Source organism: Cucumis sativus, chromosome 1 (assembly GCF_000004075.3).
Source record: "Cucumis sativus cultivar 9930 chromosome 1, Cucumber_9930_V3, whole genome shotgun sequence".
NCBI lineage: Eukaryota > Viridiplantae > Streptophyta > Magnoliopsida > Cucurbitales > Cucurbitaceae > Cucumis > Cucumis sativus.
The window spans coordinates 27,836,911-27,856,367 of NC_026655.2; the positions used below are offsets into that span (position 1 = coordinate 27,836,911).

The window sequence follows — 19,457 nt, forward strand, 5'->3', positions numbered from 1 at the left end:
TTAGTTTGGTAAATGAATGTAGAAAATTTGAATTCAATAATAAAAATCACGTGATAACAAAATTCAACGAATTTAATTTTGAAAAGTCTTTTAAAAAGGTACGTAATTTGAATAAAGTATAAAAGTATAATAATGAGTTTATTGAAGAAAAAAAATATCCGTATAAAAAGGTATTCTAAAATGAGAGTGGAAAATGGAGAGAATTAAAAGTCATTTTATGTTAATGTTTAATGTATTCTATAAGATATGATGTATTAAAAAATAATCTTGCAATCAATGTTAAATTATTGAATTATAACAAAAGCATACTACTTTTATTTTTCAAGTATACAATTTTTTTCAAATTTTATATCATTTTTATCTTTGTAGTAAGAAGCATGTATCCATTTAAACAAAACATATCCTTATACGATGTCCAAGATCCCTCATCGTTACATTTTAAAAAAAAAATCATGGTTACATGATTCAAACATCTCATAAAAGAAATACCAAACATATTTAGATCTCATGTTTACATTCTAACATGAAAGAAAAAAAATATGATTTTACCTGACGTAAACACAAAAATAAATAAATACAACAAAAATGAAAAAAAAAAAACATAAGCTTTCTTCTTCACATCTTAATTTTTTGTCGTGACTTATGAGTATAAATGGAAGAAAAGAATAAAATATTTATACCAAAAAAATTTTAAAGGGAAGAAAATTGAAAGATCGAGAGATAAAAGAAGAGTTAACGAGGGAGAAAGATGAGATGAAAAAGAAGGGACGAAGAAAAGAGAAGTTTTAATAAAAGAATTAATTAGAGAGAAAAGTGAGTTTTTTTTTAACGTGGAAAAAGTTATTTTCTTATGCATAGAATAATAAATTAATTAATTAAACAAAATAAAACTAAAATATAGACCATTGTATCAATCAACCATTTTATTAATAAAACAACTAAAAATAATTAATTAAATTTAGCAATTAACAATGTTAATTTTCTTGTATTTAAATGACAAAATTGCCAACTAAATAGTAATGAAAAAGATTAGAATGAAAGGACAAAATTGGAAGAAAAATTTGTCCTCGTCCATTTCTAAGGCATACCGCTATGAAAGGAAAGAATGCAAAATTTCCTCCTCCCTAACTCAGACTACTTGATGTTGTGTGTTGGAACGCTAAGATAAAATTTGGTGTTCTTGAAGTCATCAAGAAGAGGATTGTAACCATCCTTCAATCTTGTCTTCGATGGCAATCCAAACTCTTCCATGAATGACGAAGTGTCAAGCTAGCACCATGAAACAAACAAAAGTTAAGCAACAAAAAATGGGAATTTGACAGTACACTCAAACTCTTGGTAACAATTTTGTTTTTACATTTATGCTTTTTAAGATATTCTCTTGATACATACTGTATTTTTCATATTTCTTAAACAAACATTTAAATTCTTGAAAACAAAAACACAAGTATTTAAAAGTTTTTTTTTTTTTCTTGTTTTAGTTTTCAAGGATTGGTAGAACGAGGATAGCAAAACAAAAAAAGAAACTATAAGTGAAAGTTGGGTTTATCATAAGCATAATTCTAGGACTCATTGGTTGTCAAACAAGGCCTGGTATTTCCACTCAAATTATAAAGAAATCAATAACAAAAACATGATTTCAACTTTGTTTAGCATCAAAGGTTATTTATTTACCCCAATCGGCAAATTCTCAAGCACCAAGTGGCATATTTCTCGAGAGCCAAACTTTGTAGACGTTATGAGGAATAATATATCAGGGCGTAGAACTTACTATTATTGTTCGCCTCTTTTTCCCTGACTTTGGCTTTTTATCTTCTTGCAATTTCAGCCATCCAGAACAATAATGGTCAATCTGTTCCAATAATAGAAAGTCTGTGGGGAAAAAGATGTCAGCATCACCCTGCAATCAACCAAAATCATTGACTTCTTTTAAGCTTTCACTGTGGAAATGGAAGCACTCGCTGGCAAATAAAGAAGGCAATTGCTGGTGGTTTTAAGTTATCCAATAAGGGATTCTAATGATGGGAAAGATAAAAAAATAAAATCTCAAGTTTCTGGACCTCCAGGCTTGCATACCTTTGCATCTAAATAGCTTTCATAGTCTGAGCTGCTTCCATCCGCCTGCGCACAATAAAACGTAAACAATTGACACTACAATCCTTTTATGTTTTCATTTTTAGAAAAAAAAATATATACAAAAATCGTTCTATGTAATCGTGCATATTGCTCAATCAACTTGGACGCAGTTGGCATAAAGAGCATTTCGCAACTCTAAGATGCTAAAGCCGGTCTTGGAGGAATTACAGTTTTCTAAGGATAACCAGTAGCCATAGTTCATGGGCTGTTGAGCAGGTAACATGAAAGAGCTGATGGGGAAAGGGTGGCAAGTAGCATTGATGAGGGTGATAAGAGCTTCGTATCGATGGGCCCACAAATATTCTGGGTTGTTTCTGGGGGGAGGGGGAGGGACATTGGTTTTGTTGGATGAAAGCTAAGAGCTTGAAGCTGAGGAATTGAGCAGGTACAGGAGTCGACTCATCAAGGGCTTTCAAAATTGCAGAAATTTGGCACTTCCATTGAACATAGTTTATTGAATCAGATGGTGTAGGGTAGAGGCAAGGGAGATGAGGATGACGCCATTGAAGACAGGGAAAGAAAAAAAGACTGTGCCGATGTGCTATGATACCAAGAAGATTCAAACTCAGAGAAATTCATTGATTTGTATTTTAGATAATTGATTAACAGAATACAAGATGCCCATTTAGAGATAGGTAAAGAATGAACAGAAAGATAATAAGGAGATAGATATGATATCAGTTACAAAAAAAGCTACAATAAAATGATATAGATAAATCTAATAGCATCCAGCAGATGTCGTGCAGCAGGAATCTCAATTCTCATCAGCTAGTAGAAAGAACATACCTTTGTTGAAACTAATGGTGCTCTTTCACCAGCTATTCTCACATCGGGTAAGTAACTAAAGTCCGAGGCAATTAAAGACATCTTTGGTAGCACATGATGCAACACTTCGAGTAGACTCTGAACAACAAGTACACAACACCAGAGTTAGTAAAATCTTGGGGGTGGGAAGGGGAAAGGATTATTGAAGTGGTTCCTCACCAAGCAACCAGTTGGTAGCCAAGATCTTCTGGGTTTTGGAAAAGCTTTAGACCAAATGCCTTTTGCCTTTGATAATACACTGTTTTTGGTATGGTCATTTTCTTTGAAATTCATAATCTCTACACAACGCTTAATAAGAGGATCTTGAAGTGGCTTATATAATTCCACAAGTGATTCCCTGCAGCAATAGAAGAAGAATCAGCAACAACTTGAAAAAAACGTCATGGGTAAAAATAAGCCAAACTGCTTGTCAATAACAATTTTAGTTCTCATCCATCACCCTAAACCAAAGAAAATCACTTCACAAGAACTAGAGGAGCTTCTTATATGCACTGTTCTTTCTTCTTCTTAATTTCGAGCGCGCATGCTGTGTGTATGGGGGGTGGCGGCAAGAGGGGACAAAAGAAAGCACTAACTCTAAAACCTCCTTAGAAGATTTAAGGATGCCTTGAAAAATCCTAGAATTTCTCTCCTCCCAAATCTTCCACAAAATAGCCAGATGATACTAACCGTTCTTTGTCGTCCTTGAAAGGATGATCAGTATAAATGATATGATCCATTCAAGAGTCATTGGGGTCAACCAGGGAAAATTGAAAAACTTTAGTGACTTCCTACCAAAAATTAGCCACAAAAGGGGGCAAGTGATGAACAAGTGGCTGTGAGACTCGAGCACTGTGCCTGTTAATGACTACAATTTGAAAAACAGAGCCAGGAAGCTGCTTCAACCATGGCCAAAGCTGTTTCAACGATGCAGGTGGGAAGAAAATGACTACAGACCAGAAAATTAAAGTAAAGTTGTTAACAGAACATCTTTGTTTCTATGACCTTGCTCAAACAAGATTTGTTACATAGGACCATAGGTTGCACAACTATGTCCTGGAATTCTAAAACCACCTTTCTTTCGTGAAGAATTTAAACCAATTCACATAAAGATGAAATAAGTGAACCCCTCGTCTTGCAAGAAATCTCTTTTGGGCAGATATGAATAATGATGCATACCTATCAAGTTGCTTTTCTACCCACACTTCCATCCATGAGGAAACCTGATTTTCTGAGTAAATAAGATCATGAGGAAGATTGTCTAGTACCTGTGCGAATCAAAATTTTAATTGGTTAATGAAACATAAAAATTCACTCTGAGTCAAAAGTTGCCCCACATGAAGATGAAAAATACATGCTCAACAAAGTCTTCAGTGACAATTTGTTACATGATAATGGCTCATGTTTGATTAGGCGATGAAACAATGAGCAACGCTTGAGAAAACACAACCATGCTGCACTATTTCATTATCAAAAAGAACATCTTGATCCCATGTCCATATACATGCACATGCAATCTAATTTTCAATTTACCACATATTTGCTGACAGTTGTACATACAATTTACCACTATATTTTAGATATATTTGGTTTAATTTTTCAAGTGCTTAATTTTGAAACAATTTAAAAGTTTATTTTAAACTGTCTCTATAAAATGAGTTCTAAAAACAATCGTTTTTTTAAAAACATTTCTCACCATAGTCAATCCAAACAGATCCCTCGTCTATGTAAAATCTTTCAATTAGAAGTCAGCCATTTCAAATTTTCCACAGGTTAATCTTTAACTCCTCTCCGTCAGTTTATAATCAAGCATGGTTTCAGTTTCATGCACGATCTCCTCCTTTGTATGCGTAAGTGCAAGATTGACTAGTGCTAATTTTGGTACCAAAAGGCAAATATATCAGTTAACATTTATTTCCCAAAATACACACAAACATGGAAAAATAATCTATGTATTCTTTCATGTTCACAACCTTGACAGTACGTGAACTTTGTGAAGATACACAAGAGCTAAAGATGATATATACCTCAAGCATAATTACCCAACACGGCTGCTCCTTCACGTCTCCTGTTATACAAGGGGATGGTTAATATTACAACTATATTGTAGAATCATAAGCAAAAAATAATGTTTATGACTATTCATTTTACATTGGCATCTGCTAGATACAAGGAAGAACAGCAAAGAATACAGTTTAAACTTACACACTCATATCTACTTTGGAATATCTTCTCCTCTCCCGCTCGACACATGGGGGACTCCAACAGAAAAGAAATAACTGCCTAGTCCCATGTGAGGACTTTCACCCATCTATTCATCTATTCAACACTTCGAACTTAATGCTTAACCCCACACCCACGACCCACTAACACACCACATAAGCATTAGTTTAGGGAAAAGAACGAAAACGTACCCCATCCACTCAAGTCAACAGCATCACGACACTCTACTTTAAATTTTGATTGGTGACTACGAACATCTCCAACGGTTTGTCTCTGTATCTCTGCTAAAGACGGACTTATTTCCACTGAGCTACAGTCATATATATGTAATTTTCACATGAAACGTGAGGACCAAATATTGAAACAAGAGGAATTGGGAAATTGTGAATTTTTCAATAATTTCTTACATAAAAATCAATGTGTAGGTTTATGTTATTTGACGAGTACTAGTGAAATTATTATTCATAATTCAAGAATAGAAGACCTTGAAAACTATTCTTATATATTTTTAAGATACAAACAGAACATAAAATTCTTTTCCTTGTGATGTATCTTATGATATCCGAATAATTTATTCACTAATCAAAGTATTCATTAAGAAAATTGCATTATAAAATATATGATCGTATACATATTGTGGAGGATTTTTACAGGAAAACTACGAAGTCTATAAGATTCTCTCTTTAAAAACTAACCCCCTTTCAGGCTTTCACAAATAGAAAATTGTTGGAAGTTGTTCCTTCCCCCTTGGTTATATTGAAAGCACAAGGTAGATGTGGTATGCATAAAGTAATTCAGCCTAAAAGCTAGAAAGATATCTCAGCTTGGTGCAAGCAGCAGAAGATATTTATCATTTCATGGTAGAGAAAAAATGCAGCAAAACCACATACGTATAAGTCATATTCTTGTAAACTCTTGTAGGTGCATTCAACATTATGTAATCCATTATCCCCTTTGCACACGTTCCTGATCCGCCACCAATTTCATATATCTGTGGATGCACAAAAAACACACACATGCACACAATCAAGCAGGCATAACATAATTAAAGATTAAAAATATAAAACATAACTTGTTCAACTTCTTGAAGGCTCCTATTTTAAAAGAAGGTTATAACTAATTAATTGTTTGACTGCCCGCAATACTGTCAATGGAATATTTGGACTGAAGAAACAGAATAAACCTGTGAAGAAAAATATAGAGATACTTTCCAACCTCCTGATTTTGTTGATATCGGTGCTTCTTTATTTGTATTGTTGCCAATAAGGGGAAAGAAGGGAGAGATTTTTGTAAACACAAGGTCTACACTATGAGAGGTCTTATGCACTTGCCCTCTACTCTATGTCTGTCTTTAATACAAAGTTTTTGCTTCCAACCAGGAAAAATTATAGCAAGGGAATATCCATATACATCGAGGAAAAATTCCGAATACTTAATTCAAAATCCAAAATCAGTAACCAATTAGCAGTAATGGCTTATAAGCATATATCTTATGCAATACTCACATATCTAATTGATAGAACACTGATACAGTGTTTCTATTTTATTGATACCTTCAACAGAAATTACAATATAAAAGAACAAACAAGTAAAAAAAACCCTAACCCTCTGCCCTTCCTCTCTTTCAAGGAATGTTACAGCCCTATTTCTTCACCAAATTCTTCATGCCCTTCTTCCCTCCCCACCTCCCTAATTATAACCATCTAACTGCCTTATATAACTTACTACCCTTGGCCCTATCTAAATGTAGATATCTATCACTAATCTATAGAAAAATAGTTTATAATTCTCAGAAACATTAGTGATGGTTCCTTTCCTATTAAATAAAGAAACTTCATGTTTCAAGCTTTCGTAGTAAAAATCAATAAATCTCAACTTTTAACTAATGTCGAATCACAGCAATAATTCGATTTCCTAGAGAACAGAAATCATTGAGTTTTTTTGGGTGGGACAGAACACATCAACACTAGAACAAATGTATTAGTAATTTAGCACACAATACAATTGAAGATGGAAAAACAAGATATTTGGATTGCATGCCTCCCTTAAGTGAGAAAAGCACCAGATCCTGAGTAGATATAAAATTGCAGTTATAGAACAAGAGAGTCAGAAATCTTACTTTTAGTGGAACGGAAAGATTAGCAGTTCGCATGATTGCTTCAGCAATCCCATGGGCATACCAAGGCTATAAGGAAACAAAATTGCAAAATCAAAGACAATGAAAGCTGGCAGAGCAAAATTGACCAATGAAATGACTTCTCATAAAAATAAAAGTAAATAAACAAATAAAAGGTTGAGAAAGGAAAATTTGATTCTACTCTCACCAAGGTCAAACAAAAAATTAACAAGGAAGAATCTTGAATATATTTTTTTCATGCTAGTTTAAACTCATTTCTCAAAAAGATTGAGGGGAGGGAAGAATACTTCTTAGACTCAAGGACACAGAGATTCTTCATGTAGAACTAACAAACCCTGTTTAAGTAAGGTCATATGAAAGAAAGTATCCTCATATAATTGTGGAAGTTGTTGATTTCATCAAAATAATAACAATACTCAATATCAAACCCATTAATACCATAGAAAACAAATATCTTATTCTCCACCAACATGAGCGTAGTTTGATGTTAAGGCATCTCTTCTCCCCTCTAAGAGTTCATAGGTTCAACTCAACCATCCTTCATGAAGAATTTAAGGATTTAAATCATGAATTGAGAGCAATAAGTAATATCTCACGATATAATTTGATGGACACATTTCACATTTGGATTTTTAAAAAAAAAGTTACTTATTTAAAAAAAATCCACTCTCACATTCATACCCTTCACCTTCAGAGTGCACCCGTACACCACTTACGACTAACAATGCCTACTCTTTCATCAGGAAACACGGTATAAAAAAGTTTCCTATCCCTTTTTAAGCCTCGCTATACAGGTGGCAAAGAATCTTTAGCCAAAATGGATAAAATCCACGAGAGATGGAGAGAATATAAACAAAGAAACTCTCCAATAACTTGGACAAAAGAAATATGAAAATCTACGAGAAGATTTACTTAGGCTAGGAACAATATTCTTAAACCCTCCACAAGAATATGATAATTCCTTTCTCAAGCATAACAACCAAACAACAAAGTTTATGATTGCACACATAAATCTGTGCATGTGTGTGCATATGAGAGTGAGAGAGGTAGAGGAACCAATTGCCTTAAAAATCTCCACCGGAGTAAACCACGATACGTCACTCTGCTTGTAAATTTTATCCAAGTATCTCATATAAGCTTTCCTGCCTAAATCAAGCACACAAACATGAGGCAAACATCACAACAACGAAATCAATATTGTATTGTGCTTCTTAAGAAATTAGCATCATGGTGAGTTAAGAGTATAATACAAAGCATTTAAAAGATTTCTACACATCAGAAATCTTGGAAAAGAACAATGTCAACATAAATTAGACAAAACAATAGAAATGGAAGTCTTGGAGAAGGTTAACTTCCGAAACAGAAAATCAGATATATCACAGCCAAATAAACCCAGTACATCATTATTCACATAAGTATTACTAAAATAAATTTCAATGCTAAAAGAGACAATCTTCAAAAATTTGGGGTTTTCTGACTCCTTTCTCTGCACTACTATCTAGCTGTTATTGTTAGCCATAGAGTGTTGCGAGGTGTGGATAGGGATCCAAGTCAAAGTTTCACATTTCTCTTTGGGCTATTTAGAATATATTTTGTAATTATTCCCTAGGCAACATCTTACTTAGTTGGAACCCTTTATCCAGTGGCTTTGTGAGATTGCTTTTCATTCTTTCCTCTTTTAAATAAACGAAAAAAATTCATTGTTTGCCATCCATTTCTATACAAAAATGTCATTGTTTGCCATTTCTGTACAAAAATATATGTGCGTGATAACACAACTTTTAAACGATGTCATACCTTCAAGCTGATTGAACTTTATGCTGTGTTCAAGAACTCCAACTGAACGTGACCGTTGAGCAAAGTATCCATGATTTTGATCATATAATGCAGAATGTATGAAATCGCGAACCTGATAATAATTCATTCATATGTGAAATGTGAGGCACTAGACAAGAGTCGATCATTAAAGAGAGAGAACCGAGTAATACTTACAAGAACCGGATCATCACCCACAATGTGAGTAGAAAAATGTGATCCAGATAGAAAAGACCACGATTGTTGACATGAAATCACTGCAATGAAAAAAATGAAGTATGAGAGAGAAATTTGTAAAATACATGGAAAGAGAAAAGAGAGCATACCTCTCGGACAATGGAAGAACAACGAGAAATTTCTGAAAGGGAATGCTAGTGACGCCATTCGCCAGATGGATGGCCCAAATCTTGGAAAGAAATTCACCCAACTGATTCAGAAAAGGTCTTTCTGATGTCAAATTTTTTACGCCAAGATAGTTTCAAGTCATATCATAAAATAACATAGATTCAGATTTTACACAGAAATCTTGAAAATGAATCACTCACTGTCAATGACTTGATCTCCTAGGATTATAGGTTTTTTCCACTTCGGTTTGGCCTGAAATAAAGATTAGGTTCACTCAGTTATCTTCACATGTCAAGATGCCACAACTATTTCCAAAACACTTCACAAAGTTAACTCCTATTTACATTCCAAGGACTCCAAGTCTCACTTCCATTATTAACTTGTATCATTCCCTACATACTTTAATTTAGGCTAAAATTCCACTTTTGAACCTTTAACTTCAAACTTAAACTCTTTAACACTATAAGCACCCAACTTAGGTCAATTTTAGTGGGTCTTTTAGTTCCATGTGCTCTTATATCAACTATCGATGATTTTTTTGGATTTAGATCCATTATATTAACATGAGTCAAACAACCTTAAACACTTTCTAAGATCACCTAAACCACTTCGTGTTTCGAACCTTGTAGAAGTAACACCCAAACGAACTTCAAAGTTAATGGAAAGCCCATTTTCAACCTCTAACATTCAACTCTAGGACCTGAGTAGCATGGAAACTTTATCTTAATGCTTAAATTTAATGGGCATTCTGGAGTTAGCAAGAGTAAGCATCAAACTTACTGAACGAAACCTAAATAATCTTAAACTCTGCTGGAAATTTCTTCAAAATCCTTCCAATTTTCATCCTTTCATCCAAAACATTATGGGTAACATTAATTTCATGACAAAACCAAATGGGTACTCAAGAACTCTAAGACAACTCACTAAATTTACCTAAAACCCTATTGAAAGCTTGTTGAAATCGCCTTACAGCACATTAACGGCTTTCTAAACTCGAATCTAGCACCTATGACAATGGGTGACTAAATATTAACATCGAAACTCAATGGGTACAAGACCCTCTCAAAGAAAGCTTAAAATCTTACCCCATCCGTGCCAAAATGCCCAATTTCGAGCTTCCAACTGGCTGGACAGCTACTTAATCTCTTCCAAAATTCAAATCTTCTTTTCCAAAATTCAAATCTAACATTAAAATGTAATGGGTATTTTAATGGGTATTGGTAAACTTAAGTCTAAACTTAATGGATATTCCAAATATTTACAGGAACTCAACTAAAATAATGAAATTTTACCCTAAAACTCAAGAATTGAACTTTCAGCGCATCGATAAGACAACGGATATTCGATACTCACCAGCACACCGGAGGCTCAGTCAACGCACGAACTAAGAATCTCGGGTACGAGTGGCAAGATCTGTGCGCTACGACTTAAGAATCTCGGGGGTAGCGTGACTGTGGACCAAGCGGCAGCGTGCAAGACAAACAAAATCCGACGTCCAGGAGTTGGTGTACGTCTTCCAAAAATCTTTTCTCATTTCATTTGAGAACAAAACAATAACACTCCAAAAATCTTTCAAATTTCTCCGATTCTTGCTTTCTTCCAACTTTGAGAAGTCATCCTCCAACTGATGAGTTACTTTGTCTTTAGTTTTTTAATTTGAAATCTGGTTTAAATAGGAAACTATGCACTGTTCATATTTTGATATAGTTATTGTTCAGTTAATTTGAGTTGATGTTATTGTTTGTCGTGAACTCATTCGAAAAATCTCGACTTTTTCATGATTCTTGATTCGTGCAAATGATGAATCTATATCAAAATATATGAATTTATCCCGAGATTCGTTAAAGAAGTCCTTAGATCAAATGAGTTCCACATGCATTTTATAGGGTAATCACAAGGTTGGTTTTATTCTAGATTATATCAAGATAACACATAATACATGCAAAACCCTAATCTTGTGGCATCTCGGTACAATTTTGCATTGGTTCTATTGCTTATTCATGTAATCTCGATCGAAAATGTCCCGAGACATACTTAGTTTGTTAATATAAAAAATAAAATGACCTCTTATGTTCTCATTTCAAAACCAAACTTCAACTTTGGCCATTTTCTTAGTTTTTTCATCACTTGTTAAATTTTCTAATCGTTACCAAAATAATATAAATTTTAAAATTTTCTCATCAAATTCAATCAACAAAGAATTACAATTGGATTTAAACGTGTTTTTCACAGCTTATAAAATATTTATATAAATAAAAGGAGAGTGAAATGAGAGCTTGCAAAAAGTAGAGAAGAATAAAAGACACTCATCCACCAAGAAAAGCAAAAGTTGGATGAAACCGGGAGAGAGAAGGGGAAGAAGAGGGGTGATTGGCCTCGATTTCGAGACACACATTATAAAGTCGAATAAAAAGTGGTATCCAACTTGCATCATCATCTTTTAAATTTACTAATTTATTCCTGAAAACCATAAGCGCACTTAATCCTTGATCCTTAATACTCATACTAGCTACTCGATGCTCAATGCTCAATGCTTTATGCTCATTGTTTTATATTATATGCTCTACGTTATATATATACTAGATATTTCATCCTCAATACTTGATACTATGTACTAGCTAATCAATATTTGATGTTCTCGATTTTATTTATGTTATATATGTTTGTCACTTGATGTTCGATACTTAAAGAAACACAAAAGGAGAAAGAGTACAAATGTCAAAGAACAAAAGAATAAATAAATAAAAAAGATACCAAAGATAAAAGTATAAAAATAACAAAAGGCAAAGAAAAGATCGTTGAAAAAGAAGGGGAAAAAACAAAAGGAAAAAGTGTACTATTGTTCAATCAAAATATTAGACAGTATTTAAATACAAACAAGATGATCCACAACAGCTCCTGATTCGAGTAATATCCAGCTTCATATTATTTTTATGTCAATAGATGTATTCGTGAGTTACATTCATATAAAGTTGTCCAATCAATCGCCCCACAACAATAAATCTTATTCGATTTAGTCATAATATTACCAAGTGTGCAACTCTATCGGACCAATCAGCAGCTCTCATGTCAATGTTGTGCAAAGATGTTAGTATTACAGGCGAGTAGAACATCTTGTTTGATACCAAATTGCCTGATTGTTCTATCAAAATGATGTCACTCACCGATGTGAAAACATATGAGATGACTAACTGTATGCCGTATGACACGACTGTTCGTATAAAAATTCAGCAAACTATCAATGATAGTTTTGTACAACTTCCAAATAATATGAAAGACAACATATTATATTAAACAAATAATACATAACTTAACAATAAGCAACAACGTACTTGGTTAGGTTGAAGATCAAATATGTACCTACATTGAGACACTACATGTGTAGCCGACATGGTCACACAAAATTGATCTCTCCATAGTATTGTTCGGTTAATATTTTAGATTTTAAACGTATTGCGTATAAAAAAGTATGGTTAATCTAAATTAAACAAAACAACGTATCCTTGAACCAGAAGAAAATTCAAATTATATGACCAACAATTGTACTCATCTTTCTCATACTTGTCAATTTTATCTTGGTGTTCCATGAACTGTTCGATGAAGATGATTTGTATCAATTTCTTTTTGTTTTTTATGTAGAGAAATACGCCACTTTGAGAATATTAAGATAGAACAACATTTTTATCCTTCTATCTTTTAGAGTAATTCCCTTAAATCGAAATATATAGCTTGTTGAGATATTTGACATTCTCATTTAGTTTCTCGGTAATATACTACATCTTCCAATCTCCTCAAATTGATTGGAGAACTACCCATAACGAAAGAAAATGGAGTATGTGTTGAAAAATAAAGACACAAACAATTAGGTTGACGTGCATATATCATACTCTCTTTTAAGAAGATTCAAGCCTTTTACAATGTGTATTTAATTCTTTATATCAATGTAACAAATAATCTCTATCTTGTCTCCTTCAAAATACAACAACTCAACTTAAACATTGTGTAGCTCAAATCACTATACACTAAAAGGGTGAGTTTAAAGTTCCACCACTAAGAACACCCTTATGTGTTGGCTAATTAATTCAAATAGTTGATAGACAAACAAGAATGATACCGTTTTTAATTGTTGTTGAAAATATACTTACAACATAGATATTAGAATTTTAGAAATTTAAGTAAAACAAATAATGTATGTTAAACTCTCTTTCTCTTTTAACTTCTATTAAAATTTGAAAAGAAAGTTATTAAAATATTAAGTGACCACAATAACTATGCAATTACATCATCTAAATTTATCATATATTATAATTGGAGAGAAATTATTGTGCAAAATAAGCCAATATGAAGTACTAAAAAAGGAAGAAGATAAATTTGTAATATAATTTTAAGAATCTTTTTGAATTTTCGTAAGAGAGGGAGACTTCAAAAGAGTCCCTCTCTGCCCTATCTATCGAGAGTCGAGACTTCCGAGTCTAATTTCAATTCCTTTCTCCATCCGACCCTTTCATGGTTCTTCCAAATTTACCCCAAATTTCTCAAGCTTTCTGTTTACAGACACGTATGTAAACGGACCCTCAATCTTCTCCTTCCTCACTGCTCCCCAATTTTCAAACCCTATCATGGATTCCCTCCGTTCTACTTACAAAGACGAAGACGATGAAGAAGATGAGTCCGTTCGCCCTTCTGAGATCGACCCTCCTGAGCTTGCTGATCCACCAATGGATACTAACGTCAGCGGCTCCTCAACTGACCCCCAGGACGGTACCAGACAAGACCCACCTGATGCCTCTGAAGAAATATCCGAAGAGGAACCCGCCTCCGATGACACTGAGAAATCGGCTAAATTAGCGAAGTCACCTGGGAATGACGACGATGACGAAGACCCACCTTCGAAAAAGCAAAAGCAATTATCTTCGCTTAACCAACCGGTGGAGGAGGATAAATCGGCATTACCCGGATCGAATTCTGCTAAAAACGACGGTTCCGCCGGTGGCAATGCTGCTCCGGTGGCCACGGCTTTGAATCCGAAGAAATCAAAGAAGAAGAACAATAATGTTTGGGTTACGAAGTCGACCCGGAAAGGGAAAAAGAAGAACAAAGCTAATAACAATAACAATGCTCCAACTGAGGACCCTGTGTTGATCACTCCAGTTCCGAGGTTCCCTGACAAAGGAGATGACAATAACGATATGCAAATATGTTTGTCAAAGGTTTACAAAGCGGAGAAAGTTGAATTGAGTGATGATAGAATGAGTGCTGGTAGTACAAAAGGGTATAGAATGGTGAGAGCCACAAGAGGGGTGGAGGAAGGGGCGTGGTATTTTGAAATCAAGGTGGTGAGCTTGGGGGAGACCGGGCATACTCGACTTGGATGGTCGACGGATAAAGGGGACTTGCAGGCTCCGGTGGGGTACGACGGGAACAGTTTTGGGTATAGAGATATTGATGGAAGTAAAGTGCATAAGGCTTTAAGAGAGAAATATGGAGAGGAGGGATATAAGGAAGGTGATGTTATCGGTTTCTATATCAATTTGCCTGATGGGGCTCTGTATGCGCCCAAGCCACCTCATTTTGTTTGGTATAAGGGACAGAGGTATATTTGTGCTCCTGAAGGGAAAGAGGAGCCGCCTAAAGTAGTTCCTGGTATGTTAGATTGCTTTACTAAATGTTGACAATTTTTGCATTCTATGTTCATTTTACTTTGAAGTGAAATAGTTTAGGTTCTGCTATATGTTCTATCATCTATGCAAGCTCTATGGAATACATTGCTACTGCATCTTGATTGTTATGTAAATAGTTCATCTGCTCTTGTACTTTTGATATGCTATGCTTTTTTTTTCTCAATTTTTAATTGATTGTCAGAGTTAGTTGGGCAAAAATGTTTTGGTTCCTAATGTTTAAAATGCCTTCAACATCTCCTAGTGTTAGCCAGTTCTGCTGGGCTATGAAACAATTGATGAGAAGAAACAAAAGTTTCGCCCATGAGGCAAGATCTCACTGGCTCGCAAGCAGGGCTGAGGTTTTTAGCAAATTTGTGCAGTTGATCTAGGATGAAAATATAGTTTCTTTATTGTTATTGTTTTATTTGAAGCTTGCTACTATAGTGACATTCGTTTTAAACTAAGGCTCCTCTAGGCATATGCTTGTGTTTCTTGACACTGACATAGTTGGAAGAATTCTTAAATGAGTTTTGGAGGGGGGAGGGTTGTGTTCTGACCATTCCTTGGTTTGCAACTTGCAAGGGAGAAACCATTTGGAAAAACAGTTTCAGAGACAGCAAAGAAAAGTGATATAAAAATAGAATGTCCAGATCAATAAGTTAAAACTCAAGATATTGTACTAAATACAAGATGCATGCTGTTTCCACCTTATTTGGAGACATCGAATGCCTGCAATTGGTTGTATTTGTAAGTGATAAAACTGAAGCCGCAATTCACTTATTCCAAGATGAATAAACACTTCAAAGTGTATCAGGCAGGGCACAAACATAAATGTCCCTGGTAGAGCAGTACATTATCTGTGAACAGGGAGAAATCACCCTCTCGGGACAACTTTGTCTGCCGAAATCAGGCTCGAGGCTAGGATCGCCCTGTTGACCATCTATAATGTTCTGTCTTAAGGTTGAACTTGTCAACTGTGCCATTTGGGAAGTAATTTCCCCTATCACCACCGGTATGTTCACATGTTCCAAGTCGAAATATATATGGGATGGGGAGAGGAGTTAGCTCATTAATAGTAGTGCAATTAAATCATAGAAGTGAAGGACTGTGAGGGGGCTGTTTGGTCAAGAGGGTGTAGTGGGGTTGGCCCATTTGGTTATTTTGTCAGTAACGAAATGAAAGAAGTTGCATTGCTTTTACTTGAATTCAGTTGAGTGCTGATTTATTTTAACTTCAGCACAATTCAGTGAGTTTGGGCCCTGTCTGTTTTTTGGGTAACATCTATTTTTGTCTAATACCCAACCATTTTCCACATTATGAGGCAACTGTCATGTTGGTTATATAGTGATTGATTGAGAATCAGGGATTAGGGAAAAATGCCCATGAAATCTGTTGTGTTTTTCATTCTCTTTTCTGTTTTATGTTTACCTAGTTCAAATCTTGATTGAAATATCATCTCCTTTATGAAGTTGCATGATGTATCCGACATTCGTTATGCAGGAAGCGAAATTTCTTTCTTCAAAAACGGAGTGTGCCAAGGGATTGCTTTTACAGATCTAAATGGAGGCCGCTATTATCCTGCAGCCTCCATGTACACTCTCCCTAATCAACCAAATTGTGTTGTCAAGTTCAACTTTGGCCCCGATTTTGAATGCTTTCCAGAGGACTTACAAGGTCGTCCTTTGCCACAACCCATGATCGCAGTACCTTACCACGGATTCGACAACCAAGTTGAGAACGGAGTTTCAAGTGAGAAAAACACATTAGTCACGAAGTAGTACCATTTTTTTTAACCACACCAACCACTTTTAGATCTACATGACTTGAATATTATATATTTTTTCAAATGTATTGTTAGCTCATGTGCATTAGGACTGATAGATGGAAGATGAGTGGTGTAAATTTTTCTAGTTACCATCAGGTGAAGAGAGCAATTTATTTGAGAGATGTGTAGAGATAGACAGTGCATAAGCCCAACATTATTTATATAATTTGCTTCTTTTTCCAGACTTCAACTTTGCATTGGTTAGTTGATTGGATAGTTAAATGATTCATTTCATTTTGTTCCAAAACAGTCTAACATAGCAGATAATAAGTTCTTGAACAGTTAAAAAGGCTGTTTGGTAGAAAATATCAAAACAGAAACTCGAAACAAAGTTGACTATATTTCATATTTTGAGTATGATAATGGATTTAAATAATTGTTTAAATTGTGTTTGATAGTATATTATAAAATTTAGTTGAAGTTGTTAAATAGTAGTTGACAATATACCATTACGGATATATTTGACGTACTGGGATGATAATTATTGTATGAGAAGTTAGAATAAATTTGAGAAATAACATTACTTCTCATAAATTTGAGAAATAACATTTTTTTTGTTTGTTTTATATTTCAAAAGTAGCACAGTTTTAGAAAACTTATAATTTTGTTTTTCTCGGAGTCAATCTTGGTCGAGATCTACTTCAAGATTCTTCTCAAATTTTGAAAAACTCTTTGAAAGATTTATATTGGTCTCTCTCAATCGAGTCAGTGTGTTTTTATTAAAAATTTGAAAATAAAGATAAAGAAGCCAAATAACATAAATAAGATGCTTTGGATATTAGAATAATTTTTTTTTACAAACTTTTGCTCCGTGAGAGCATCAACAAGAACAACATTTGCAAGTCCTAATTCCAACCAAATAGAATCAAAGTGTTTATACTGAAAAATATTTTTACATCAATTTCTTTTCCAAAACTATTCCTATATCGATTATCAACAAGTCTGATACAATGTATTTCAACACAGTAGTTGCTGCAAAGAATGTAATCAAAAATGGTTTTTCATATATCCTCAAAATATGAAGTCAAACCAACAAAAAAAAAAAAAAAAACCAACAATTTTTAGCACATTAAGCAAAGTTAATGGCTGTCATGGCTTAGGTTACAAACGAAGAAGAACTCAATATTGCTATTCAACAGATTTCATCTCCATCGGCCACAATTCAAGAAGAAATCAGTTCTAATGTTCATGAAGAAGAAGATCAAGATGATTTTGATAATCAATCATATCCATACTCGACAAAACCAGCCGACCAAAATCCATAAAAGACAAAACCCAAAGTCAAGACTCAAAATCCTATGGAAAGATGATTTTTCTTTCAAAGTATGTATCATATCCTATAAGAGATAAACATGTCATGTAATTTTGCTTTCGAACTGTGTGTCTAAGTGTTCTGTATAATATAGATGAGTATTGTAAAAGTGTGAACGTGTCATGTAAAATACCACATAAACAACTTCGAACTCCTACCATGTATATAAAAGGGAGCCTAGGAGAGTTAGGAGAACATGTTTTGAGTGTATCTATCTAGAATAAAGAGCTTGTACTATGATATTTAAATATTTTTTTTTAAAATTCTCTATGTTTAGCATTGTTCCAATCTTCTACTTATTTCTAAGTAAGTCTTTAATTTTCCAACACCCACTTTACAAATTTTCCAATAATTTAATCATTTATTATTATTGTTTTTATTTTTAACAAATATTTAATTATTTCTTTCGTATCCTCTTTTCCATAACAAAATATTATTATATTTCTCTTTTTCATAACAAATATTTAACTACTCATTTCATACCCTCTTTTCCATAACACTACTCATCTCATTCGTATCAATCATGCAAAGCTTACACATTATCATAACCATGCCATTTTATTTCTATTCATTACATATTAGTATGTCATATGTCCACGTCTCTACACCTTGCAATATCCTATTATGCATGCACCCACGTAGTAATGGTATTAGAGCCATTTCTCATTAGAGAGTATACTAGTTCTTTTAATCCAACATTAAGGTGTAGTAGTTTTGTCCGAGGGAATGATTGTAAATCTGACCAAAGTCTCACATCAATTAGATAAGGGGATGATCTTGGGTATAAAAGTGATGACAAATATCTCCATTTGTATGAGGCCTTTTGGAATGATACAAAAAATAAAGGAATGAGGGTGTATACTCAAAGTGGACAATATCATACCATTATAGAGATATTTGGAGGGGTTTGTTGTCCTAACAAAGTGCATGCTAAGTGACAGAGCTAAGTTTAAGAGTTGTTTTTTGTTGCAAAGAGTTGGGAAGGTCTTCAAGGCTCGATGGAAGAATTTTGCACAGTGACAAGTGAAAGACTTTAAGTGTTCCGCTTACTAGGCGTTTGGCCCCTCGTCTTGGGGAGAGATATGCGAGGGATGTCTACGCGACATGCCCCCATCTAGTCACACGGAGTGACAGTTGGTGTGAGCCGTGACACAAGCCTTTGGAAGGATTTTTGGATGAAAAGCCTACTGGACCTTCAAA

The 19,457-nt window shown here is 34.2% G+C and overlaps 2 protein-coding genes across 8 annotated transcripts; one reads left to right on the forward strand and one right to left on the reverse strand.

Moving 5' to 3' along the window:
• Positions 1 to 926: 926 nt before the first annotated feature.
• On the reverse strand, positions 927 to 11,108 carry LOC101214232 (hypothetical protein). 6 transcript variants are annotated; one of them, XM_031889287.1, is made up of 17 exons: positions 10,814 to 11,108; positions 10,546 to 10,642; positions 9,661 to 9,712; positions 9,442 to 9,539; positions 9,293 to 9,372; positions 9,098 to 9,209; positions 8,364 to 8,446; positions 7,283 to 7,348; positions 6,054 to 6,154; positions 5,355 to 5,473; positions 4,968 to 5,008; positions 4,120 to 4,208; positions 3,121 to 3,298; positions 2,923 to 3,039; positions 2,077 to 2,121; positions 1,772 to 1,900; positions 927 to 1,269 (listed from the first exon to the last, which is right to left on the reverse strand). In XM_031889287.1, exons 4-17 carry the CDS (start codon positions 9,497 to 9,499, stop codon positions 1,135 to 1,137), a joined length of 1,353 nt encoding a protein of 450 aa, XP_031745147.1. In that variant the 5' UTR covers positions 9,500 to 9,539; positions 9,661 to 9,712; positions 10,546 to 10,642; positions 10,814 to 11,108; the 3' UTR covers positions 927 to 1,134. The 6 variants fall into 6 exon arrangements, with proteins under 6 accessions (XP_031745147.1, XP_031745145.1, XP_031745150.1 ...); XM_031889285.1 differs by having other exon boundaries at positions 9,442 to 9,542; XM_031889290.1 differs by lacking the exon at positions 10,546 to 10,642.
• Positions 11,109 to 13,855: 2,747 nt separating this feature from the next.
• Positions 13,856 to 17,135, forward strand: LOC101214790 (protein TRAUCO). 2 transcript variants are annotated; one of them, XR_004214114.1, is made up of 3 exons: positions 13,856 to 15,103; positions 15,703 to 16,132; positions 16,621 to 16,758. XR_004214114.1 is itself a non-coding variant. In XM_004138993.3 (2 exons), exons 1-2 carry the CDS (start codon positions 14,080 to 14,082, stop codon positions 16,896 to 16,898), a joined length of 1,302 nt encoding a protein of 433 aa, XP_004139041.1. In that variant the 5' UTR covers positions 13,859 to 14,079; the 3' UTR covers positions 16,899 to 17,135. The 2 variants fall into 2 exon arrangements, 1 of the variants encoding a protein (XP_004139041.1); XM_004138993.3 differs by lacking the exon at positions 15,703 to 16,132 and having other exon boundaries at positions 13,859 to 15,103; positions 16,621 to 17,135.
• The last annotated feature ends 2,322 nt before the right edge of the window (positions 17,136 to 19,457 follow it).

Bases quoted from the DNA above. Each gene is read 5' to 3' on its own strand.
- LOC101214232 (XM_031889280.1), bottom strand. The intron at 9,373-9,441 runs GTATGCTCTCTT...TTTTCATTGCAG, and splicing joins GTTCTTCCATTGTCCGAGAG to TGATTTCATGTCAACAATCG. The intron at 8,447-9,097 runs GTATGACATCGT...TGCTTGATTTAG, and splicing joins AAAGTTCAATCAGCTTGAAG to GCAGGAAAGCTTATATGAGA.
- LOC101214790 (XM_004138993.3), top strand. From the start codon at position 14,080: ATGGATTCCCTCCGTTCTACTTACAAAGACGAAGACGATGAAGAAGAT. The intron at 15,104-16,620 runs GTATGTTAGATT...TTCGTTATGCAG, and splicing joins GCCGCCTAAAGTAGTTCCTG to GAAGCGAAATTTCTTTCTTC.